Source organism: Podarcis pityusensis (assembly GCF_964106645.2).
Source record: "Podarcis pityusensis genome assembly, chromosome: 12".
Classification (NCBI taxonomy): Eukaryota; Metazoa; Chordata; class Lepidosauria; order Squamata; family Lacertidae; genus Podarcis; species Podarcis pityusensis.
Genome location: NC_138037.1, coordinates 3,163,860 through 3,190,287, shown reverse-complemented (window position 1 = coordinate 3,190,287; position 26,428 = coordinate 3,163,860). Strand labels below are relative to the sequence as shown.

General features: G+C 49.6%; 1 protein-coding gene across 3 annotated transcripts in view; it reads left to right on the top strand.

Annotated features, from left to right (window-relative positions):
- LOC308459024 (unconventional myosin-Ig-like) overlaps positions 1-26,428 on the top strand; it is an 85,814-nt gene that overhangs the window by 26,767 nt on the left and 32,619 nt on the right. For all 3 annotated transcript variants that reach the window (XM_080974016.1, XM_080974018.1, XM_080974017.1), the window contains exons 11-18: positions 526-696; positions 6,294-6,364; positions 7,406-7,480; positions 8,861-8,993; positions 15,361-15,527; positions 16,849-17,056; positions 19,030-19,253; positions 21,296-21,440. In XM_080974016.1, coding sequence (XP_080830142.1) covers positions 526-696; positions 6,294-6,364; positions 7,406-7,480; positions 8,861-8,993; positions 15,361-15,527; positions 16,849-17,056; positions 19,030-19,253; positions 21,296-21,440 — 1,194 coding nt within the window. The remainder of the gene's footprint in view (positions 1-525; positions 697-6,293; positions 6,365-7,405; positions 7,481-8,860; positions 8,994-15,360; positions 15,528-16,848; positions 17,057-19,029; positions 19,254-21,295; positions 21,441-26,428) is intronic.

The following is a 26,428-nucleotide window of genomic DNA, read 5'->3' as shown; positions in this document are numbered from 1 at the left end:
AAGAAGGAACCTCCAGAACGAATTAACTCCTATTTGGGGACTTCCCTGGCTTTTTTCTGGCCCACGTATGACCAGTCTGGATAGCTGACCTTGGTGAAGATTTGACGTTTTCATCCCCAAAAAGTTTTTGATTTGAGTTTCTACTGAAATGAGGCTACATTTTAATGTTGCATTTTAATCTTGTTTTTAAGTTGTATTTCAATCAATTGTTTTTATACTTGGTGTTAGCCACCCTGAGCCCGGTTTTAGCTAGGGAGGGCGGGGTATAAATAAAATTTATCATTATTATTATTAACCCGAGGTACCACTGTATATCAATTTAATAAAAAATCACAACCACACAGAATCTCCTCTCTGGGATTTCACAGGGGAACTGCATGAGTCTTAACCCTTTGCTTATCTAGCAACAAGTGGAATTTTATTTTGGCTGCAGTAGTATTCCCCACACTACCCCTGAGTCACAGACCTTCCGAAAAGTCTCCCGGAGACTTTGTTTTCACCATTTTCCCGCCTCGCCCTTGACAGATTGAATATTTCAACAACCAAATCATTGTGGACCTGGTGGAGGAGCCGCACAAGGGCATCATCGCTGTGCTGGATGAGGCCTGCCTGACTGGGGGGAAAGTCACCGACACCCTGTTCCTGGAGTCCATGAATGCCAGGCTTGGCAAACACCCACACTATACCAGCAGGAAGGTAAGGTAAAGGTAAAGGGACCCCTGACCGTTAGGTCCAGTCGTGGACGACTCTGGGGTTGTGGCGCTCATCTCGCTTTATTGGCCGAGGGAGCCGGCGTACAGCTTCCGGGTCATGTGCCAGCATGACTAAGCAACTTGTGGTGAACCAGAGCAGCGCACGGAAACGCCATTTACCTTCCCGCTGGAGTGGTACCTATTTATCTACCGTATTTTTCGCACCATTGGACGCACCGGACCATAGGACGCACCGGATCATAGGAGGGGGAGAACAGGGGAAAAAATTTTTTTCTTCTTCTCTCCCTCTAAAACAAGGTGCGTTCAAGGTACCTATTTTTTGGGGGGGGGGAATAAAGAAAAAAAATTCCCTCCCCAGGCACGGGGCAGGCGCGGGGGAAGCCCGAGCTTCCCCCGACCCCAGCCCCCAGAACAGCCTGCTATCCGCAAGCCTAGGGAACCGAGCCGGTCTCCCCAGGCTTGTGGAGAGGTGCGCGAAGCCCGGACGCGCTCTTCAGTGCGCACCAGGCTTCGGAATGCAGGCAGCTCCGCGCTACCCTCTGGAGCCCCGCGCGGCTTCACGCCGGGATCGGGAGGGTGGCGCGGAGCTGCAGGAAGCCCTGGGGCGCAGGCAGCTCCGCGCCACCCTCCGGAGCCCCGCGTGGCTTCGCGCGGGGGTCTGGAGGATGGCGCGGAGCTGCAAAAAGCCCTGGAGCGCAGGCAGCTCCGCGCCACCCTCCGGAGCCCCGCGCGGCTTCGCGCCGGGATCGGGAGGGTGGCGCGGAGCTGCAGGAAGCCCTGGGGCGCAGGCAGCTCCGCGCCACCCTCCGGAGCCCCGCGCAGCTTCGCGCCGGGATCGGGAGGGTGGCGCGGAGCTGCAGGAAGCCCTGGGGCGCAGGCAGCTCCGCGCCACCCTCCGGAGCCCCGCGCGGCTTCGCGCGGGGGTCTGGAGGGTGACGCGGAGCTGCAAAAAGCCCTGGAGCGCAGGCAGCTCCGCGCCACCCTCCGGAGCCCCGCGCGGCTTCGCGCCGGGATCGGGAGGGTGGCGTGGAGCTGCAGGAAGCCCTGGGGCGCAGGCAGCTCCGCGCCACCCTCCGGAGCCCCGCGCGGCTTCGCGCGGGGGTCTGGAGGGTGGCGCGGAGCTGCAAAAAGCCCTGGAGCGCAGGCAGCTCCGCGCTACCCTCTGGAGCCCCGCGCAGCTTCGCGCGGGGGTCGGGAGGGTGGCGCGGAGCTGCAGGAAGCCCTGGGGCGCAGGCAGCTCTGCGCCACCCTCCGGAGCCCCGCGCGGCTTCGCGCGGGGGTCTGGAGGGTGGCGCGGAGCTGCAGGAAGCCCTGGGGCGCAGGCAGCTCCGCGCCACCCTCCGGAGCCCCGCGCAGCTTCACGCCGGGATCGGGAGGGTGGCGCGGAGCTGCAGGAAGCCCTGGGGCGCAGGCAGCTCCGCGCCACCCTCCGGAGCCCTGCGCAGCTTCGCGCCGGGATCGGGAGGGTGGCGCGGAGCTGCAGGAAGCCCTGGGGCGCAGGCAGCTCCGCGCCACCCTCCGGAGCCCCGCGCAAAGCCGCGCGGGGCTCCGGAGGGTGGCGCGGAGCTGCAAAAAGCCCGGGAAAGCCTGCATTCGCTCCATAGGACGCACACACATTTCCCCTTCATTTTTGGAGGGGAAAAAGTGCGTCCTATAGAGCGAAAAATACGGTACTTGCAGTTTGACGTGCTTTCGAACTGCTAAGTTGGCAGGAGCAGGGACGGAGCAATGGGAGCTCACCCCGTCGCGGGGATTGGAACCGCCGACCTTCTGATCGGCAAGTCCTAGGCTCTGTGGTTTAACACACAGCGCTACCCGCGTCCCCAAGGAGGGGATATCTCGAAGCAAAACAGAGGCATCTCCCCGCTCCAGAATTAATTGAAGCCTTGAAAAGCACATAGAGCTGGAAGGAAAAGTGGACAAGAGCGCCATTCTTCCAACTTCCTCCATTGACTCTATGGCTGGTTCAGCGCCGGATTTAGGTTTGATGAGGCCCTAAGCTACTGAAGGTAATGGGGCCATTTCTATGTCCAGCTGTCCTTTGTCAACAACAAATTGTCGCTTTTGTGTGTATTGAATATATGGTATATGGTAATTTATGTACCTCATAGGTATCTAAAGCCATTTGCACATGCAGAATGTAGGCACCCTATATATGTTGTTGTCATGTAGTCGTGTCCGACTCTTCGTGACTCCATGGACCAGAGCACGCCAGGCACTCCTGTCTTCCGCTGCCTCCCGCAGTTTGGTCAAACTCATGCTGGCAGCTTCGAGAACACTGTCCCACCATCTGGTCCTCTGTCGTCCCCTTCTCCTTGTGCCCTCCATCTTTCCCAACATCAGGGTCTTTTCCAGGGAGTCTTCTCTTCTCATGAGGTGGTCAAAGTATTGGAGCCTCAGCTTCAGGATCTGTCCTTCCAGTGAGCACTCAGGGCTGATTTCCTTCAGAATGGATATGTTTGATCTTCTTGCAGTCCATGGGACTCTCAAGAGTCTCCTCCAGCACCAGAATTCAAAAGCATCCATTCTCCGGCGATCAGCATTCTTTATGGTCCAGCTCTCACTTCCATACATCACTACTGGGAAAACCAGAGCTTGAACTATACAGACCTTTGTGAGCAAACCAGTGATATTTTAGGGAGTAGGCGAGCAGGTGGGGCCCATGACTAGGTGCCTACACAACACAAAACGCTGCTGCTGTATGTAGGTTTGGTTTTATTTGTTTTTTATCTTATATTTTGGAAATGTACATCCAGGTTTGTTTACCCTTTAAATTTTTTTGGGGCCCCCAAAAGAGTGGGGCCCTAAGCTATAGCTTGTTTAGCTTATACATAAATCCGGCACTGGTTAAGGGAGAGAAAGGAAATCTCCAGGGGAACAGAGTTTACAGCCTTCTGAGGTAGCCTGTTCCACTGTTGAGGAGTTCTTTCCGTCTATTTATTTCGATCTTTTCTATAGCCGTTTATGTGGTGTGTTTTTTTTAAAAAAATCTGAGTCGTTTACGGCAATACCTTAACACGGATAGAACATTGATAGAGAGTAAGGATTTGCTGAACTAACAAATTGAACTGGAATACAAAAAAGGGAGGTATGAGGAGGTCCGGGGAAATAAGTGCAAGGAAGATAGGTTATGGAAAATTAACGTGTTTTTAACTGTTTTATTTTGTATGTTTCTTTTTATTTTTTACTTTTTTGTTATATCTTAAAAACTTTATATTTTTTTTTCTGTATTTTGTATTTTCCTGTATTTTTTGAAACTTTAATAAATATCATTTTAAAAAAAAAAGATAGAGCATTGCAAAAGAAAATCAAACAAAAAGAAACGCGCATTAGAAGCTGCATCCTTGGCAGCAAAATAAAGATGCTCTTCAACATAAAGAAGTCGCAATCCAATGCAGAAATACAATGGAAAAACCCATGTGTTAGAAAGCATTGTTTGCAGCTGAGCAAAATCGCTGTGATCCAAGCGGCGCCCACACTCCACACCCCCCAAGAGTGACTTCTCCAAACAAAAACTCAGCGGCCTCCCACATACAGACGTCACTTTCCACCCTCCCAGCCACTGATACCCATATTAACAGAGCTACCTCCTCCGGAAGGAACCAAGAAGACATAACTTCAATAAAGAATGGGGAATTTTTTATAATTTATCTAGGAGATCACTGTGAACCAGGCACCCCCAAACTCGGCCCTCCAGATGTTTTGAGACTACAACTCCCATCATCCCTAGCTAATAACAATAATAAAATTTATTTATACCCTGCCCTCCCTGGCCAGAGCCGGGCTCAGGGCAGCTAATACCAATAAAATCGCAGTAAAAACATAATAGGGGAAAAAGAGAGAGAGAGAGAGGAAAAACCCCAATTTAAAATACAGGTTAAAATGCAATTTAAAATGCAGCCTCATTTTAAAAGTAGCCCATAGATCAAAACCATAAGGGGAGGGAAACATGAGGGTCAGACTGAGTCCAAACCAAAGGCCAGGCGGAACAGCTCTGTCTTGCAGGCCCTGCAGAAAGATGTCAAGTCCCGCAGGGCCCTAGTCTCTTGTGACAGAGCGTTTCACCAAGTCGGGGCCAGTACTGAAAAGGCCCTGGCCCTAGTTGAGACCAGTCTAACCACCTTGTGACTTGGGACCATTATTATTAATTGTGAGGCTCAAAGCCCTTCAGCAGAAAACCAACAACAATTCCATTCCTTATTCTCTCTGTCTATATATAACATAGGGAGAAAGAGTCATTCTGCTGTTTCCATAGTTAAAACAAGGAGGAGTCATAAATTCTTGCTGGCGTTTTTCAAATCAACTGGCGATCTAATAGATGCTGATCAACCTTTGCCCACCACCGCTATAGAAAACCCCACCAGAATTAATAAGAATCACAAACGCCTCCACCCACCCCTTTGCTCTTGCCTTATGTGAATCTCTTTGTATATAAGAAACTAATAAGAGCCCTGCTGGATCATTCTGTTCTCACAGTGGCCGACCAGGTGCCTCTTTTGGGAAACCCGCAGGCAGAATTCGAACCCAGGAGCAACTCTCCCCCTCCTGTTGTTTCCAGCAACTGGCGTTCAGAAGCATCGCAGCTGCTTCTGACTGTGGAGGCAGAGTGTCAGGTCATAGCTGTCAACGTTTCCCTTTTTTTAAGGGAAATTCCCTTATTCCGAATAGGATTCCTCGCAAGAAAAGGGAAAAGTTGACAGCTATGTGTCAGGTGTGCATGCAGGAGCCAGGCCCTGTGACCAATAGGACTCTGCAGGACTGGGGCCTTCCTAAGTTTGTTCTGGAGAGGCAAGGCGCGGCCGCACAGGTGAGGCCAGTTGGTAACTCACAGCACCTGGTGGCAAGAGCTGGGAAGGGATATAAGGTCAGCATTTCCCTTTGGCTCTTTGCCACAGCAACACGTTCCTTGTCTTGCTGTGTTTGACTCCTTGCTTCTTGATCCTTGGATTCCTGACTTCGTGACTCCTTGCTTCTTGATCCTCGGACCCCTGACTTCGTGACTCCCTGCTTCTTGATCCTCGGACCCCTGACTTCTTGACTCCTTGCTTCTTGATTCTCGGACCCTTGGCTTCTTGACTCCTGGCTCTCTGACCCTCGGACTCTTGACTTCTTGACTCCTGGCTTCTGGACCCCCGTTCCTGCTCCCACCCTGCCATCTTGCCCCCACTCCCGACATCCCCTCCCGGGACTTTGATCTCCCATGAACCGGACCGTGACACAAAGCAGAGACACCCGTGCTAGTAGCCATCAACAGCCTGATCTCATCCACGAATTTGTCCAATTGCTATTCAAGCCATTTTAAAGTTGGTGGCCATCACTGTGTCCTGTGGCAGGGAGTTCCGTAGATGAACCGTGCTCTCTGTGGAGAAGTCCTTCCTATTTTCGCCTGCCAGTGTGGTGTAGTGGTTAAGTGCGATAGACTCGTAATCTGGGGAACCGGAGTTCCATTGTGAATGCAGCTGAATCATCTTTGCAGTGATATGTTTCAGTTTCATGTTGTGAATTGCCCTGTGATCTACAGTTATAGGGCGGTCAAATGAATGAATGAATGAATGTCTACTTCTTTCCTCTTGCCTGCAGCTCAATCCTGCTGACAAGTCCATGGATTTCGGACGCGATTTCCGCATTAAGCACTACGCAGGAGATGTCACGTGAGTTTTGCTGTGGCTTGAAGGTTATACTCCATTATTTGTGGAAGGGGGCATGGGGTTTGTAATAATAATAATAATAATAATAATAATAATAATAATAAATATAATAAATAAATAAATTATTATTTATACCCCGCCCATCTGGCTGGGTTTCCCCAGCCACTCTGGGCGGGTTCCAACAAAGTATTAAAATACAGTGGTCTGTTAAACATTAAAAGCTTCCCTAAACAGGGCTGCCTGCAGATGTCTTCTAAAAGTCTGGTACGGTCATACCTCGGGTTGAAGTTGCTTCAGGCTGAGCGTTTTCGGGTTGCGCTCCACGGCAACCTGGAAGTAACGGAATGTGCTACTTCCTGGTTTTGCCGCTCGTGCATGTGCAGACACTCAAAATGACGTCACGCGCATGTGCAGAAGTGGTGAATTGCGACCCGCCCATGCGCAGATGCGGGTTGCGTTCGCTTCCGGATGCAAACAGGGCTCCGGAACGGATCCCGTTTGCATCCAGAGGTACCACTGTAGTTCTTCTCTTTGACATCTGCTGGGTGTTCCACAGGGAGGGCGCCACCACCGAGAAGGCCCTCTGCCTGCTTCCCTGTAACCTCACTTCTTGCAGTGAGGGAACCGCCAGAAGGCCCTCAGCGCTGGACCTCCGTGTCCGGGCAGAACGATGGGGGTGGAGACGCTCCTTCAGGTATACTGGACCAAGGCTGTATACCTGCGGTAGGGTAGGGTAGGGTAGGGTAGGGTAAGCCCGTGTATTGGTTAGAATGTCAAACTAGTGCCTGGGAGAGACCAGGGTTCGAATCCCCACTCAGTGTCAGGTCAGGGACTGGTTAGACATGGAGGAGTGGTGCGAGGAACCAGCCAGGGAACCGCCAAGGGAAGAGGGTTCAAATCCCGGGGAGCGGTGGTGGGACAGTCATGAGTGATCAGAGGGAGAAAAGGGGGAAGACTGGAAGGAGGAGGCGTCACAAGCATGGGAAGCTACACAGCAAGCAAACCGGCAGGGTTTTTACAAGCCTCTACGGATCTGTGTTTCAGGTACTTGGTGGAGGGATTTCTGGACAAGAACAAGGACACGCTTTTCCAGGACTTCAAGCGGCTGATGTACAACAGGTATGTCGGCCTGAGCCAGGTGAAGCTTCCAGAATGACCTTGATCAAACGGCAATATATATCAGGTCAGAACATTTGTCCGCCGTGCCTTCCCCGAACAAAGGGAGAGAGTTCACTCTTTATTGTCGGAGATAACACTTGTTTCTGCAGTTCCGGATACTGACAAACCTGTTAGAATATTCCTTTCCACCTTAAGAGGAACAGGCTGTGTGTGTCACATGCCTGTTTACATTCCAGCACAGTTTGCTGGGAACTTCCGTTTGTGTATAGCTTTTGCTTATGCTGCTTGCTTGGACATGAAGGGGAGAAGACATGTTTTCTCCTTTGTCCTGATGCTGAATAAAATGCCTATAAACGCAGGTGGCGCTGTGGGTTAAACCACAGAGCCTAGGACTTGCCGATCAGAAGGTCGGCGGTTCGAATCCCCGCGACGGGGTGAGCTCCCGTTGCTCAGTCCCTGCTCCTGCCAACCTAGCAGTTCGAAAGCACATCAAAGTGCAAGTAGATAAATAGGTACCGCTCCAGCGGGAAGGTAAACGGCGTTTCCGTGCACTGCTCTGGTTCGCCAGAAGCGGCTTAGTCATGCTGGCCACGTGACCCGGAAGCTGTACTCCGGCTCCCTCGGCCAATAAAGCGAGATGAGCTCTGCAACCCCAGAGTCGGTCACGACTCAACCTAATGGTCAGGGGTCCCTTTACCTTTACCTTCTTCCAGAAGGCAGAAGCTGAAAGAGATCATTTCCGGGGTGGCTTCCAGAACCCACTTGAATTACAGTGGTACCTCGGGATGCGAATGGGATCCGTTCCGGAGCCCCGGTCACATCCTGAAGCGAACACAACCCGCGCCCGCGGGTTGCGTTTCGCCGCTTCTGTGCATGCACGTGATGTCATTTTGACCATCTGCACATGCGTGTGGTGAAACCCAGAAGTAACGTGCTCCGTTTCCTCCGGGTTGCCGTGGAGCGCAACCCGGAAATACGTAACTTGAAGCACATTTATCCCGAGGTAAGACTGTACTTAGAATAGGAGAGATCTCTACACATCAGATCAATGCCTTCTGCACTAAGAAATGCAAACGGACACATCCAGGACAGGCTGATGGGAGCTGGAGTTGGGTGTGCTTTCTGGGCTACTGAGGAGCCTTCCCAGTGGTGCACAGCGTTTAACTGGAAATGTTGGGGCTTGAACCCGTGACCACGTGACCCTTAAGCCCCTAGGGTGGATGAGTTGTGCCCTGCAAGTTCTTAGCTCCTCTGCTACCTGTGATGTTCACCCACGCATGGTCACCAGTGGGCCATGCCCAGAGAGGGTGAGGGTTAAGGAACGGTTGGCGCTGGGAGCGGCTTGCACCCCCTCACTCCCGCTCTGTGCTCTTTCCCCAGCGCAGACCCCGTCCTCCAGGACATGTGGCCAGAGGGCCAGCAAAGCATCACCGAGGTCACCAAGAGGCCCCTGACGGCTGCCACCCTCTTCAAAAACTCCATTGTGGCGCTGGTGGAGAACTTGGCGTCGAAGGTAACTTCAGATAACACCCCCCCACACCCCTGCGCAACACACACTCTGTAATTGAAATGATACTCAGTATTGATCCAGAGCTGATTCCAATGTATATGTGCTGGGCCCGGGGGTAACCCGTGAAACGTGGTCCAGAACCTGTCCAGAATCCAAAGGTTCGGCTAATCCAAAGGTTCGGCTAATCCAAAGGTGGTCCAGAACCTGTCCAGAATCCAAAGGTTCAGTCCGACAGGGCCAAGGCAGGACACGAGGCAGGAAACCAGGCAAGGACAGGTACAGGATCTCAGGCAGGATCCAGCATACAGCAATATTGCTCCTGCAACCTGGGGCGGGGTCCGACAGCCTTTTATCTCTGACGGGGTAGCGGCCGGTCCTGATTCCCCAGCGACTCACCTCCCTGTTCCGCCTGGAGGCGAGCACTCCTCCTGCGAGTACTCAGGTCTCTCCTTCTCTCAGACCTGAGTCTCTGCAGCTCGGGAGACGTCGGCGGGTTACCAGACCCAGGGGCCGCCTCAGTCTCCCCTGACCCAACCGGTAGTGGAGCAGCTGTAAGTGATGGCCCAGCTGAAGGCAACGAGGTAATCCCCGCATCTGGAGCCAGGGCAGGCTCAGGCCCCTGACTCGGCCCAGCTGGTGCTTGTTGCAGGGGAACCTGTGCAGACTGGGGCTCTTCAGGATCAGGCCCCAGACTTGGTTCAGATGATGCCTGAGGCAAAGGATCCAGTGCAGTCTGAGACACCTCTGGTTCTGAGTCTGAGCCTGAGTCCCAGGCCATCACAGTATAATTAGCAGAGTAAAAACTTAATTACGTTGCAGGATTCCCAAAAAATAGACCAGAGTCAATGAATATTTGATCCAGCAGAGCTTTACTGCTACTGAAGGTATATAATGGTCACAAATCCATAAGAAATCCAGTTGCAGCAGACTTAATTTAAAACTTACAATAACTTATAATACAGTGGTACCTCAGGTTAAGTACTTAATTCGTTCCGGAGGTCCGTACTTAACCTGAAACTGTTCTTAACCTGAAGCACCACTTTAGCTAATGGGGCTTCCTGCTGCTGCCGCGCCGCCGGAGCACGATTTCTGTTCTTATCCTGAAGCAAAGTTCTTAACCTGAAGCACTATTTCTGGGTTAGCGGAGTTTGTAACCTGAAGCATATGTAACCTGAAGTGTATGTAACCTGAGGTACCACTGTAAGTCTAAACCTTAACACTACGTACAGAACACCACACAAGAAAGAAAGAAAGAAAGAAAGAAAGAAAGAAAGAAAAAGAAAGAAAGAATTGATGGATGTAAAGAGAAAGTGAAAGCCAGGCTCCTTCTGTCTTTATTATTATAGACAGCATAACCTTGACAGAAAGAGATAACATCACTAGTTTAAGGCAGCTGTACTCAGCTTCTCTGAAGGAATAACCCAAACATCATGAACCTTCTGCTTGCTGCTTTCACACGAAGCAGCTTTGAGAACCCTCTTGAATTAATTAGAATAGGAAAGATCTCTACACATCAGAGCAGTACTTTCTGAACCAAGAAATGCAAACTGACACACACCCTCCCTGAAGAAGGGAAGGGGTTTGGCTTGGTTAATGGGGAATCTTCCCAATCCGCACTTCCCAAAACAGCTTGCAACCCGAAAAACAGCCATCCTTCTAAATTTGCCCTCCTCTGAATTTTGCAATGCGCTTCTCCGGCTGATTAACATGTACAAAAGTGCCTGGACGAGGGCTGCTAGCCGGGACGGCTCTGTCCTGCCGCCACAGCTGGAGGCTGCAATGTTGTTGGAAACCACCACAGGGGAGAAACACACTTGCGCCAGGGTCCTTCTTGTTGGTTTTCCCACAGACATTTGGTTGGCCACTGTGAGAACAGGATGCTGGACTCAATGGGCTCCCATTGGCCTGATCCAGCCGGGTTCGTCTTATGTTCTTACATGCTTTGTTTTCTTATCAATAAATACATGTAAGCCAAAAGGAACAGAAAAATAACAGCTTCTGCACTGAAGTACCGGCTTCATGGGGAGGAGGCAACAAACCCCTCTTCACAGCCTAGGATCCTCATACCTACGGGACCGCCTCTCCCAGTATGCCCTGCAGAGGACCTTAAGGTCCATAAATAGCAATACCCTAGGGACGCGGGTGGCGCTGTGGGTTAAACCACTAGCCTAGGGCTTGCCGATCAGAAGGTCAGCGGTTCGAATCCCTGCGGCGGGGTGAACGCCCGTTGCTCGGTCCCTGCTCCTGCCAACCTAGCAGTTCAAAAGCACCTCAAAGTGCAAGTAGATAAATAGGTACCGCTCCGGCGGGAAGGTAAACGGCGTTTCTGTGCGCTGCTCTGGTTCACCAGAAGCGGCTTAGTCATGCTGGCCACATGACCCGGAAGCTGTATGCCGGCTCCCTCGGCCAGTAAAGCAAGAAGAGCGCCGCAACCCCAGAGTCGGCCACGACTGGACCTAATGGTCAGGGGTCCCTTTACCTTTACCTTTTAGAGGTCCCGGGCCCTAAGGAAGTCAGTTTGCCTCAACCAGAGCCCAGGGCCTTTTCAACACTGGCTCCGGCCTGGTGGAACACTCTGTCTCATGAGACCAGGGCCCTGAAGAATCTGATTTCTTTCTGCAGGGCCTGTAAGACAGAGTTGTTCTGCCTGGCCTTTGGCTTGGAATCAACTTGATTCCCTCTTTCCTTTTTCCTTTCTCCTTCTGTGATGGAACTCCTATTTGGGGACTTCCCTGGCTTTTTTCTGGACCACGTAGGACCAGTCTGGATAGTTGGCCTTGGTGAAGATTTGACCTTTTCATCCCCCCAAAAGTTTTTGATTTGAGTTTCTACCGAAATGAGGCTGCATTTTAATGTAGTATCTTGGTTTTTTTAGTCAATTGTTTTTATACCTGGTGTTATCTGCCCTGAGCCCGGCCTTGGCTGGGGAGGGCTGGGTATAAATATTATTATTATTATTATTATTATTAGGGCCACCTCCCCATCTCCATTTGCACTCTCTGTCCCTCAATTCCTGCAACAGCCGGTCCTGAGAAGGCGCTGGCAAGAGCAGGCCGCCGGGGGTCCTCAGTTGCCTTGGTAACCATTGGCAGGCTCCCCCTGCTTTCCTTGGCTCCCGTCTCCCTGGCCGGGAACCAAAATTAGATGCCTCTGGGAGAGGAATCGGAGCGCCGTGGAGAGACAGGAGAGCCCAGATGGTCCCCCTTTGCGTGCCACCGGGGCTCTATAAATAAGCCTGTTGTGATTATCGATCGCATTTCCAGCTTCTGCTCCTCCAGGGAACCCTCCTCCATTTTCGAACACTCCTCGGAAGTCCGACAGCTTCCATTGTGTTTTTCTCAATTGAATTTGCAGACCGCCCTTTGCGCCTTGGTTTTTGAATGTTTTGGAACTCAAACGGTCTTCCAGAACGGATTATGTTTGAAAACCGAGGTACCACCTCGGATTGCAAACTTAATTCATTCCGGAGGTCCGTTCTTAACCTGAAACCGTTCTTAACCTGAGGCGCGCTTTCGCTAATGGGGCCTCTCATTGCCGCCGCGCCGTCAGCACGCAATTTCTGTTCTCATCCTGGGGCAAAGTTCTTAACCCGAGGTACTACTTCCGGGTTAGCGGAGTTTGTAACCCGAAGCGTCTGTAATCTGAGGTGTTTGTAACCCGAGCCTCTGGATATGAACGGGATCCGTTCCGGAGCCCCATTCGCATCCTGAAGTAAACATAAGACGCGACTGTGCGCCTGCGCGTGCGTGGGTCACCTTTCGCCGCTTCTGCGCATGCACGTGACGTCATTTTGAGCGTCTGCGCATACGCACATACCATGGCTGCTTCTTGCCCCTTTTTACCCATGCAACTACTCTGTCTGCTAGGCAGAGAGAGGGGGGGAGAGACGGCCAAATGGCTGGGGATGTGGGCTCAGAATATAAGAAGAACCTGTGCACAGAATTCCAGGTGTGGCACTGATCTACGTTCTGCCCTGCCCAAGCCTAGATATTGCTGCGTTCCAAATCCACCTGTTTTTGTTCTCCACCAGCTATAAATTTATCTGTCTCCTTTATACCCCACAACGTCCAACACCGTCCAGGTGGCGTACCTGGTTCTTCTCCCTCCCCTCCTTTACCCAATCCTCCAAAACAACAACCTTGCAAGGCAGGCTAGGCCGAGGGCGCGCTTTGCGATTACCGAGCACACGTATCATTTCCAACAGTCATTTAATATATTTTCTTATCTTATACAATGTTTTTGGACTTCCATCAACCTCACCTGAAGATTTTTCAGTCTTTATCACAGTCTACATTTCTCTATTACTTGTAATTGTCCTTAACTAATAGCTCTCTTCATAGTCTTCATTGCAATATTTCGCATAGCCCTCCTCACAAAACTTCTTGCAGTCCTACTAGCGTAATCTGTTTATGACAGTTGCTTTTCAAATAATTCAAATATTTACGCCAGTCCTCTAAGAATATCTGATCCCGCAGGTTTCGAATCCTTCCTGTCATCTTATCTAATTCTGCATAGTCCATTAATTTCATTTGCCACTCTTCTTTCGTCAGAATTTCTTCTTGTTTCCATTATTGTGCCAGTAATATTCTTGCTGCTGTTGTTGCATATAAAAACAATTTATTGCCTTGTCTATTAATGTCCTCCCCTACAATGCCAAGTAAAAATGCTTCTGGTTTTTTAAATAAATGTATATTTCAGCATCTTTTTCATTTCATTATATATCATTTCCCAGAAGCTTTTCATTTTCTTACATTCGCACTACATGTGATAAAAAGATCCTTCTTTTTCTTTACATTTCCAACATTTATTACTTACTTTATACATTTTGGCTAATTTCACTGGTGTAATATACCATCTATACATCATTTTCATCATATTTTCTTTCAAAGCATTGCAAGCTGTAAATTTTAATCCTTCCACAATTTTTCCTAATCTTTTAACTGTATATTATACCCAAAGTCCTTGGCCCAATGTATCATAACCGATTTTACCTCTTCATCTTTCAAATGCCACTCCAGCAGCAATTTATACATTTTAGACAATATTTTACAATCATTGTTCAATACTTCTATTTCAAATTTTGATTTATTATAAGCAAATCCATCCTAGTCCAACACTCTAACTGTAGCACCCTGCTTGTGGTTAACGCTTAGCTGGAATGAAATATTCAACGCAGCAATAGAGAAATTAAAATAATAATTTATTTGTCAGACAAATAAATGATAGGCACAGTGGTATATGGTTACCAAAAGCTCTGCCCCCTCCAGCCCTGATGGCCAGCACTTATATTTCCTCAGCCCAGCCCCCTTGCTCCTCCTTTGGCTGCCTCTGTCCAATCAGCCTGGTTGAAATTCCTATTGGCTGTTTGCTAGAACCAATCATAAAAGATACACCCATTTCCTATTACCTTTTATGGGAGACAAAGAGCTATATTTCCTTCTATCCATAAATGGCAGGCAAGTAGCCATATATCTTACATTTGCCTCGACAAGGCACCTTAATTACCAGATCACCTTTTGCCCCTGCATTCCAAAACAAATGGCTAAAACAAATGGCTCATGGTATTAAATTCTATCTAAACAGAGATCTTGGGTTCACATTCTCACACACCATCAATGAAATAAGAATCTAACATAAGAATCTAACATTTCTTACTTTCTAAATCCTTTGCATAATTACATTAAGCCAACAAATCTCATACATAACATAGATAGCTTTTTAGAAGAAAAGGCCTTTGCAAAGTAAAAAAGGAACTCAGTAAAAACAGCTTCAAAAGAAGCCTCTTCAGTTTACACCCACCTTTCCCAGCCAGCTGCTTTTCCCATTGGCTCTTCCCAAAATTTATTGCCCTTTAACTCTCTCAGTATACCTTAAACCTTAGGAAAATATGGCTAGAGTCTGATGGGAGGCACATGGTATTATTTTCTGTTAAACAATAAATCTTACTATTTACCAACTCTTAATTAGTGTTTTTGCAGCTTGATTGTATTCTGTAATATGTAGGGTCAGTGTAACCTTTGCTCCCAGCCTGTAATTCCCTTTTACAACTTTGAGAAACTTTTCTCCTGCTACTGCTATAAATCAGGGGGGCCCGTGTTCAGGAGAGCAGGAAGATAAACAACTGCCAAAGTACTTAGCCAGCTGGTTTCTGCCTGGCATGAAACATACAAACATTTGCAAATACATCTTTAAGCTCATTTTAAAATACAGGCCTTGATCAGATGCCTCATAACCACTGTGCCACGCTGCCTCTCCAGGAGACAGAAATCCTCAGTGAGTTGCTGGCTCTCTGCAAGCATTTGGGAAGGGGGGGAGTGTCGCCGAACCTCACCCATTCTTCTTTGATTCCTTTCCTGCCTCTTCCGAACAGGAGCCGTATTACGTCCGTTGCATCAAGCCAAACGACCAGAAGTCGCCCTTGCTCTTTGACGCGGAGCGCTGCCGCCATCAGGTGTCGTATTTGGGACTACTTGAGAACGTGCGTGTCCGGAGGGCAGGATTCGCCTACAGGCAGCCTTACGACCGCTTCCTCCTCCGGTAAGCACCACCGCCAGGCCTTCGGTACAAACACAGCACCGCAAATTTTCCAAAGGTGGCAAATTTTTCCTTCCCCGCTAGCCCCTTGGGCCTGGCCCGATACACTCAATGGCAAAAATCAGTGGAAGTAGTTTCTCAAGGTAGGAATATTGGGGCGTGGTAAGTAAGGAAAAGGGACGCGGTTGGCACTGTGGTCTAAACCACAGAGCCTAGGGCTTGCCGATCAGAAGGTCAGCGATTCGAATCCCCGCGACGGGGTGAGCTCCCGTTGCTCGGTCCCTGCTCCTGCCAACCTAGCAGTTTGAAAGCACGTCAAAGCGCAAGTAGATAAATAGGTACTGCTCCGGCGGTAAGATAAACGGCGTTTCCGTGCACTGCTCTGGTTCGCCAGAAGCGGCTTAGTCATGCTGGCCACATTTTTTTAAATAAGTTTTTTTTATTCAAAATTAAAACGAAACATATCATCCTTGTTTCCCCCCCATTTTTCCTCCCTCCCCCCACCCTTCCACACAAAACCCACCCCCCCACCCCCCGACTTCCCTCAGTTCCAGTCTTTGGTTTATCTGAGACTGCTGTTTTCTGCATGTTACAAAGCTGTATAGATCCTCAAACTATTTAGCTGATTATTATCAGTAAAAAGTTTGTGAATGTTTATTCAAAACCTGCCAAGGAGTCCAGTTCACTTTGTTGTGTCTTCAAATACTTTGTAAAGGGTTCCCATTCATCTTTAAAGTCACAGTTATCCTTGTCCCGTAGCTTATATGTCAGTTTTGCCAGTTCTGCATAGTCCATCAATTTTTCTTGCCATGATTTTTTAGTTGGGGTTTCTTCAGTCTTCCATCCTTGTGCTACCAGAACTCTCGCGGCCGTTGTATTCATGCTGGCCACATGACCTGGAAGCTGTTCGCCGGCTCCCTCGGCCAATAAAGCGAGATGAGCGCCGCAACCCCAGAATCGGCCACGACTGGACCTAATGGTCAGGGGTCCCTTTACCTTTAAGTAATCAAAGTATAATGAGACCTGGGAGAGGGGCCCCAATTTCCTCTCCCAGAATGAGGTGGCGCAGTCCCGAAGTGGCAGCTTTCACATTTTTGCAATGAACTCCCCTCCAAAAAAACCAATAACAATGATCCATGCAAGCAGAAAGCTAGCACGGCGGTTAGTGGCCTGAGCTACTACCTTTCTCCTTGCATGGAGTGTCAGTTTTGCCTGCAGCTCTGCGAAAAGGCTGTTGGGATGGTGCTCTCCCATCCCGCAGCCAGCATTTCCTTGACTCTTATCTCAAGCCAGGCCAGTCACCGGTAAATTCCTCCCTTCCCAGGTATAAGATGACCTGTGAGTACACATGGCCCAACCACCTCATGGCTACCGACCGGGAGGCCACGCAGGCCTTGATGGAGCAGCACGGCTTCCAGGAAGACGTGGCCTACGGACACACCAAGATCTTTATCCGCACGCCCCAGACGCTTTTCACCCTGGAGCAGGAACGAGCCCAGCTGATCCCCATCATTGTGCTGCTACTGCAAAAGGTACCCGTGTTTCCGTTCACACCGGTTGCAAGTATGGACAGGAGGAATGTGGGGCCCGATTCCACACCTGAAGGGGCTGCCGTACCTCCAGGTCAATAGTATCCAAGGCAACACGATGACCAAATACAATGATACGGTATCAATATACACTCTTTATATAATATGAAATATATGAAATCACGTAAACAGAAAACTTACGAATCTCTGAAAGTCACAAAATATGCACTCTTAATGGATTCTCTTGAAAACAAAAAACCAAAGTGTTATAAGTCTCTGAAAGTCTTTGAAGACTATGCAAGTCTCTGGAAGAAGCAATGAATCAGATTCTTATCTGGGGAAAACAGGCTGTAAAGCTTTGTTTATGGAGTCCAACGCTGCCGAAGTAGTTCACAAACAGACGTAGTGAACGGTGATTCCGGATATTCTCACTGTTTCGTGGAATTCTTCTTCAGCACAGCAGAAGGGTACAGAAATTCTTCAAAAACCCATCTATAGGGTGAATGGGAAAGTATGAACAACAATTACTATGGAGCAGTGGTCATAAAGGTATGTATATAAAGAGTGTATATTGATATCGTATCATTGTATTTGGTCATCGTGTTGCCTTGGATATTACTGACTATTGTTTGCAACACGGGGGTTAAATTGTTTGGTACCTCCTGGTCAAAACAGGGCAACGGAGTCTTGAACCTGGGACCTTTTGCCCGCAAGGCAGACACTCTGCCATTGAGCTACTCCCCTGATGGGTTCCTTAGAGGGAGTTTTCCCTGCTCTCCATCAAGGATGGAGCCTGGGAACCTTCTGCATGCAAGGCAAGGCTGTTCTGCCCCTGAAATCTGGACATGCGTGGCGCTGTGGTCTAAACCACTGAGCCTCTTGGGCTTGCTGATCAGAAGGTCGGCGGTTCAAATTATTATTATTATTTATTCAACTTATACACCACCCTATAACCGGAGGTGGTACGCGGGTGGCGCTGTGGGTTAAACCACAGAGCCTAGGGCTTGCCGATCAGAAGGTCGGCTGTTCGAATCCCCGCGACGGGGTGAGCTCCCGTTGCTCGGTCCCTGCTCCTGCCAACCTAGCAGTTCGAAAGCACAGTGCAAGTAGATAAATAGGTACCGCTCCGGCGGGAAGGTAAACGGCGTTTCCGTGCACTGCTTTGGTTCGCCAGAAGCGGCTTAGTCCTGCTGGCCACATGACCCGGAAGCTGTACGCCGGCTCCCTCGGCCAATAAAGCGAGATGAGCGCCGCAACCCCAGAGTCGGTCACGACTGGACCTAATGGTCCCTTTACCCTTTACCTTTATACCCGGAGGTCTCAGGGCAGTTCACAACAAGATCACAACCTAGTAAATCAAACCAAAAGCAATAACCCAATAACTCTCACGCACCTCCAAGTCACATTCTAAAAGGGTGTTGGATGTCAATAAGATCAACCAAAGGCCTGGTTAAAAAGGAACGTTTTTGCCTTTCGCCTAAGGGTGTATAGTGAAGGCGCCAGATGAACTTCCCTGGGGAGAGCATTCCATAGACGGGGAACCACTGCAGAGAAGGCCCGTTCGAATCCCCGCAACTGGGTGAGCTCCCGCTGTTCTGTCCCAGCTCCTGCCAACCTAGCAGTTCAAAGCACACCAGTGCAAGTAGATAAATAGGTACCACTGCAGCAGGAAGGTAAATGGCATTTCCGTGCGCTCTGGTTTCCGTCACGGTGTCCCGTTGCGTCAGAAACAGTTTAGTCCTGCTGGCCACAGGACCCAGAAAGCTGCCTGTGGACAAACGCCGGCTCCCTCGGCCTGGGAGTGAGATGAGCGCCACACCCCATAGTTGCCTTTGACTGGACTTAACCATCCAGGGGTCCTTTACTTTTTACATTTTTTTCCAGGAGGCCGGGGGCAGGGAGAGTTTGGTGGTGGTGGTAGTGGGGTGGTTGCCATGGCTTGGCTGGCCCTGATTTGACTCGTCCGTCCCATGCAGGCCTGGAGGGGCGCCCTGGCCCGCAAGCGCTGCCGTTACCTGCGGGCCACCTACACCATCATGTCTTACTACAAGCGCCACAAGGTGAAGTCTCACCTGCTGGAGCTGGTGGAGAGGTTTCAGGCAGTACGCAGCATGGCGGACTACGGCAAGGGCGTGGAGTGGCCGGAGCCGCCAGCCGTGCTGGCTCAGTTCCAGGAGAACAGCAAGCTCATCTTCCGCAGGTAACAGCAGAGGGCGCCGTGTTGTGCCCAAATACCTTTTCGATTGCCGGAGCCTCTGGCAGATCTTGAGTTCAGATCTGCGGCAGTTCAGACGCAAGGATTATACGCTGCTTGGGTTTTGCTCCGAGAAGGCCCCCTGAAATGATTGGGTATGGCTGACTTGGACCTCTTCGTTTCAGAGCAAAACAGATCTGGATAGCACCTGCCCATGCCGCGTGGGCCAAGCAGACTCCGGCTGGATCTACACTCACCTTTTAAACGTTGTTAGAACGATACTAAACAATATTGTTCCAAAAAACCCAAGACATTTGGTTTCTCTTTCGCTTCCTCTGCCGCATGTCAGTCAGTCAGTCAGTTTTATTCCACATAGCCAAAGGCTGCCGCAATGTACACAGAATCATTCAACAATTAAAAGAAAATATACTGGATTGATACAAAAAAACTTAAAACATTTATATTATCAAGACATTACCTACCCTAAACAGAGCTATAAAAGTGCCTTAATATACAAGTTAAGACATTAAACAATAAAATTTATAAGCTAAAATTATCACATGGCCGCTAATATATTAAAAAATTAATGTCAATTAATACAATGTGCAATTATATTCGGAGTTTGGTGATAAAGACAGAATATAGCTTGATGTAGGTAGGGTCAAATAAATTCATCTCCTTTACAGTTGGTGGCTATCTTGGCTATATAATTTGCTCTAATTTTCCTAGCGGCAGTTGCAAAGAGTGCTACACGCCAGGTCACATACTTCTCTGTGTCTGCAAGGAGATATAAAATCATGTCAGAGGGGTCCTGGTCAGGGGACCTTGTCCTTATAGGTGCTAAAAATCGTTCTCTTGCTTTGTTATATAAGGGGCAGTGCGATCTACCGTATGATCTTTGCCGTATGATCTACCTAGTTTGTGGGGGGAGGGGAGCTCTTGACCACCCTCTGGCGTCACATTTTAATAATGCAGTTTTAACTTTGAAAAAGAATGTCATGTGGCTATACAGTGGAACCTTGGTTCTCGAACTGAATCTGTTCTGGAAGCCCGTTTGACTCCCAAAACAATTCGAAAACCAAGGCGCGGCTTCCGATTGGCTGCAGGAGCTTCCTGCACTCAACCGGAAGCCGTGGAAACTGCGTCAGACGCCCGGTGTCCAAAAAACGTTTGCAAAACTGGAACGGTTAACTTGTGGGTTTTCGCCATTCAGGAGCCCGTTTGTTCGTCAACTAAGCCGTTCGGGAAGCAAGGGTTCGACTGTATAGTTACCAGAACCTTAACTCTTTTTTAGCGTTAAAAACCACACGTGTAGATCCCTCCGCTCTCTCTCTTGTAGAATAAAGTTCTTCCTGATGTTCAGTCGGAATGTTGAATGGTTTCTTTAAATGTAAAGGTTCATCACTGTTCCACCCGATGTGTATGTCTTTAAGGGGCCAGAGCAAGATAACGAGACCCAGCTTTACAGCTGTGAAACATGGCAGGGGCTGCTGAGTTGTATTGATTAGGCTGTGTCAGCAATTGGGTGTAGTATATAAGGAGCAGCACCTAGCTCTTCCATTTCCCTGGGGGATGGGTTGGTGGTTGGGTCCGGTTTGTTGTTGATGTATTTAGTGTATAAGGAATTTTTGTAATTAAAACCTTGTCTAAGTTATTTTTGAGTCCCTTTTTAATGCATGGTCTCCCCAGCAAGCTCTCTGCAGCGCTACCATACTGCAAATAGGCAACACGGAACCCCTCTCTCAGATTCTCGCGGGATCTCTGAGGTTACAGGGAACCAGGCAGAGGGCCTTCTCAGTGGTGGCGCCCACCCTGTGGAACGCCCTCCCTTCAGATGTGAAGGAAATAAGCAGCTATCTTCTTTTTAAAAGACATCTGAAGGCAGCCCTGTTTAGGGAAGTTTTTAATATTTAGTGCTGTATTGTTTTTAACACTTGATTGGAAGCCGCCCAGAGTGGCTGGGGAAACTCAGCCAGATGGGCCGGGGTATAAATAATAAATTATTATTATTATTATTATTATTATTATTATTATTATTATTTCTCCAGGTGGCGAGCCAGACAGATCGTGAAGAACATCCCTCCCTCCGACATGGACCAGATCAAGGCCAAAGTGGCGGCCCTGGATGTCCTACAAGGCCTGCGGAAGGACTGGGGCTGCTCCAGGAGCTGGGGGAGGAACTACTTGGTCTCGGTAAGTGTTTCCAGAAGTGGAGGCGAGAAGTCGTTGCCCTGCCATGTCTGCATCCTCCTGCGCAGTTGGTGGCTGGTGGCCCTTGGGAATGGCAGAGAGAGAAGGTGGAGAGCCCAACTGTAGGCGGAGCCAGAGTCGGTGACAAGCAGGGCCAGGGCCCAATGACCAGGCAGGGCCAAAGGATCCTGCTTTTGTCCCCACCCTCCTCCCCGCTGAGTCGCGCAAGCAGCAGCTGGTGTCGGAAGCGAGCCTGCAATAAATCACACTGAGGAGGCGAAGTTAACCCTTTACTGGAAAATACACATCGAAGCAGTTCATGGCGTTAAAAACCGAAAGAAGGGAAAACCAGGCATCAGTCGATGGTTGTGGAAGGACTCTTGCTCGTGAGTTGGGGGCCAATCGAAGCAAACCTCTCCCACCCAGGGCCTTGCAGAGCCAGGCAGAGGCCCGGGCCAGGCAGATAATGTGCCCCCCTTTTTTTACCCTGGGGATAACTGAAGTCTTATAAATAAGTATATAAATAATTTTGTGAATATGCTGACCAAGGCCCCCTTTGGAATAGGAGGCCTGGGCCAAGTGGCCCATATGCCCCCCCCCTGTCTGGGCCTGCTCCCACTTCCCACCCCCACCCCCTTTACACTTTTTGGATGTTGCCTTCCAGTTTCCATAGTAACTGCAGAGCTTTTGAAAAAGCCCAACCTCCTCCTCCTCCTCCTCAGCTCATCCATTTCCCCCACACACACTCTGCAACCCCCCCCCCCCGTGATAAAACCTCTCTTCACTTCTCATCTACAACCCCTGCCTCACCTGAATCAGCGCCCCCTCCTCCCAAATTCAGAAGAACCTTACGATTCAGCATTTTACTAGCCTTGGGGGAATAACAGAATCATAGAATTGGAACGGACCCCCAGGGGCCATCTATTCCAACCCCCTGCAATGCAGGAATTGCAACTCAAGAATCCCCGACAGATGGCCACCTGACCTCTGCTTTACCCTTCCTAAAAGTTGCTGAGAGACCCCCTGTTTCACTCACAAAGCTACAATTCCCAGAGTGGTCTCCCAAGCAAATCCCTCTTCTCAGAGGACTCTGGGAACTGTAGTCTCCTCACAACTATCAGCACCCTTTTAACAAACTACAGTTCCCAGCATTCTTTGGTCTTGGTGGGGGGGAAGCCAAGGCTGTTTAAAGTGGCGTCATACTGCTTTAACAATATGGTGTAGGGCTTGTTTTTGGCTGCAATCTCTACCTGCAGTTGTATTCTCGGCCGCCGAGACCATATAACACCGGTTTTGAAAGACCTACATTGGCTCCCAGTACGTTTCCGAGCACAAATCAAAGTGTTGGTGCTGACCTTGAAAGCCCTAAACAGCCTCGGTCATGTATACCTGAAGGAGCGTCTCCACCCCCATCGTTCTGCCCGGACGCTGAGGTCCAGCTCCGAGGGCCTTCTGGCGGTTCCCTCCCTGCAAGAAGCCAAGTTACAGGGAACCAGGCAGAGGGCCTTCTCGGTGGTGGCACCCGCCCTGTGGAACGCCCTCCCACCAGATGTCAAAGAGAAAAATAACTACCGAACTTTTAGACGACATCTGAAGGCAGCCCTGTTTAGGAAAGCTTTTAATGTTTAATATGTTATTGTATTTTAATATTCCATTGGAAGCCGCCCAGGGTGGCTGGGGAAACGCAGCCAGATGGGCGGCGTATAAATGATAAATTATTATTATTATTATTATTATTATTATTATTCTCTAGTATTTGGTGCAAGAGCATCGTGATTGGAACAGGGAAAGCTAGCAAGAATCAGCTGAGGGAGGGAAGCTCTAGATTTGTGGTTCCCAAGTTTTCCGGATCCATAAACTCTTTTCCCGATGCCCCTTACCCTACCATATAAAAAGCGTTATTGAGGTAGCTCAGTTGGTAGAGCATATGAGACTTTTTATCTGAGGGCCACGAGTTCGAGTCCACGTTGGGTGAAGTTCCAGCGTTGTGGGGAGTTGGACCAGATGAGGCTTTTGGTGCCTATGGGATGATTCCTTTCTGAATTAGGGGTTTGTGTGACCCGCTAAGGTAGGTAATGACAAAGGAAAATTCAAAACAGGAGCAATTAATTGCACGTTTATTCAAAACCCAATTAGAACTCTTCAGTTTAATTCATTCAACAAAACTGACAGACTTGATCCAGGCATACCAGACTTTTCAAAGGCTGAGGGTCAGTTATACCTCCAGTATATACCCCCCTCGGATGCTGGTGGCGCTGTGGGTTAAACCACAGAGCCTAGGACTTGCCGATCAGAAGGTCGGCGGTTCGAATCCCCGCAACGGGGTGAGCTCCCGTTACTCGGTCCCAGCTCCTGCCAACCTAGCAGTTCGAAAGCACGTCAAAGTGCAAGTAGATAAATAGGTACTGCTCTGGCGGGAAGGTAAACGGCGTTTCCGTGCGCTGCTCTGGTTCGCCAGAAGCGGCTTAGTCATGCTGGCCACATGACCCGGAAGCTGTACGCTGCATTTTGAAAGCACACCAAAAAGTGCAAGTAGATAAATAGGTACCACTCTGGCGGGAAGGTAAACGGCATTTTTGTGCGCTGCTCTGGTTCGCCAGAAGTGGCTTAGTCATGCTGGCCACATGACCCGGAAGCTGTACGCTGGCTCCCCCGGCCAATAAAGCGAGATGAGCGCCACAACCCCAGAGTCGTCCGCGACTGGACCTAATGGTCAGGGGTCCCTTTACCTTTTTATATACCCCCCTGATGCCCCCTTTCCTTTTAGTGGCTCCCCACCCCCGGCCAAAGTATTCCCGCTGACCACTTTGAGAGCCACCGCTCTAACTGATGGGCTTTTTAAGTTTTGAAAAGATCAAGGCGGAGGGAGGAAAGGTGACACGAGGGAATCTGTAAAAACAACAACAACTGAGACACCTCAAATGTGCAAAGAGGGTGAATACAGGGAAATTGTTTATTTATATCCCACGGACGGCGCAAGGCAGTAAACAACAGAACAGAGAGAGATGTGAAAGACTTTGCCATGAAACATTTATCAAAGCAATCCATAGCAGGCTATAAAAAAACCCAGCAGCCGCCTGCCTAAATTGCTGGAACCCTAAAGGAGACATAGAGCATCATTTCACAACTTCCCGGCGTGTCTTTCATCCTCCTTCCTCCAAATCCTGAGGAGAAGGAGGGAAGGTTGGCGTGTTTGTTTGCTGAGAATCCAAAACTGTTATCGGAGCTTCTTTAGCTTGTGCGGGGGGAGAGTAGAATCCACAGCTATTATTTTCTCAAAATGCTAGTGTGGATTCAATTAGACCAGAGAGGTGGACGGCCATTAACTACAGTGGTACCTCGCAAGACGAATGCCTCGCAAGATAAAAAACTCGCTAGACGAAAGGGTTTTTTGTTTTTTGAGCTGCTTCGCAAGACGATTTTCCCTATGGGCTTGCTTCGCAAGATGGAAACGTCTTGCAAGTTTGTTTCCTTTTTCTTAACACCGTTAATACAGTTGCGACTTGACTTCGAGGAGCAACTCATAGAACGCGGTGTGGTAGCCTTTTTTGAGGTTTTTAAAGACTTTGGTATTTTTGAAGCTTTCCCAAAACTTTCCCGACACCGTGCTTCGCAAAACGACAAAACTCGCGGAACGAATTAATTTCGTCTTGCGAGGCACCACTGTATATCAAGTGAGGACTCCCAACCCAAATAGCCATTTTTGTGCATGAAGCTCAGGTAATGGCTATCCTGGGTCACTTCCCTTTCGCTAGGGTTTCATCCTGACCTGTTTGCACAATTTTTTTCAGGGATTTGGTCTGATTTGTTTGCGGGGGAAGTTAGATAACACCATACAGCTGGGATTCCTGCATTGCAGGGGGAACGGCCAGGTGACCCCGGTGTGTGTGTGTGTGTGTGTGTGTGTGTGTGCGCGCGCTTGCTTCAAACTACAATTTTTTAATTCTATGACCTGTTTAGGGACGCAGGTGGTGCTGTGGGTTAAACCACAGAGCCTAGGACTTGCCGATCAGAAGGTCGGCGGTTCAAATCCCCGCGACGGGGTGAGCTCCTGTTGCTCGGTCCCTGCTCCTGCCAACGTAGCAGTTCGAAAGCACACTACTGCAAGTAGATAAATAGGTACCACTCTGGCGGGAAGGTAAACGGCGTTTCCGTGTGCTGCTCTGGTTCGCAAGCAGCTTAGTCATGCTGGCCACATGACTCGGAAGCTGTACGCTGGCTCCCTCGGCCAATAAAGCGTGATGAGCGCCGCAACCCCAGAGTCAGCCACGACTGGACCTAATGGTCAGGGGTCCCTTTACCTTTACCTTTACTATGACCTGTTTATGGAGCATTCGTCCCTATTGGTCTGTGGGGAGATTGACGTTGCCCCCCGGCAATCATTAAACCCACACTTTCCAGTTTGTGTGTTGCTTTCCTCCGCAACTCCCATCTCCTGCGGGGGCGCAATTAGTGCCAGCACCATCCGTTAAGAGTTTGGGTGTAATCTTCGACACCTCCCTTTCCATGGAGGCGCAGATTGCAGCTATAACAAAGGCAGCATTTTTTCATCTCCGCCAAGCTAAGCAGTTAGCTCCTTACCTCTCTTGCCCTGACGTAGCCACTGTGATCCACGCGATGGTCACCTCCAGACTGGATTATTGTAACTCACTGTACATGGGGCTGCTCTAGAGACTGACCCAGAAACTCCAGCGGGTGCAGAATGCCGCGGTGAGACTCCTTAGGGGGTCTTCGCCGCGGGATCACATTCACCCGGTGCTCTACCAGCTGCACTGGCTCCCGGTGGAGTACAGAATCAGGTTTAAGGTGCTGGTTTTAACCTTTAAAGCCCTATACGGCCTAGGATCCTCGTACCTACGGGACCGCCTCTCCTGGTATGTCCCACAGAGGACCTTACGGTCTTCAAATAAAAACATCTTGGAGATCCCGGGCCACAGGGAGGTTAGGCTGGCCTCAACCAGAGCCAGGGCTTTTTCGGCCGTGGCCCGGAT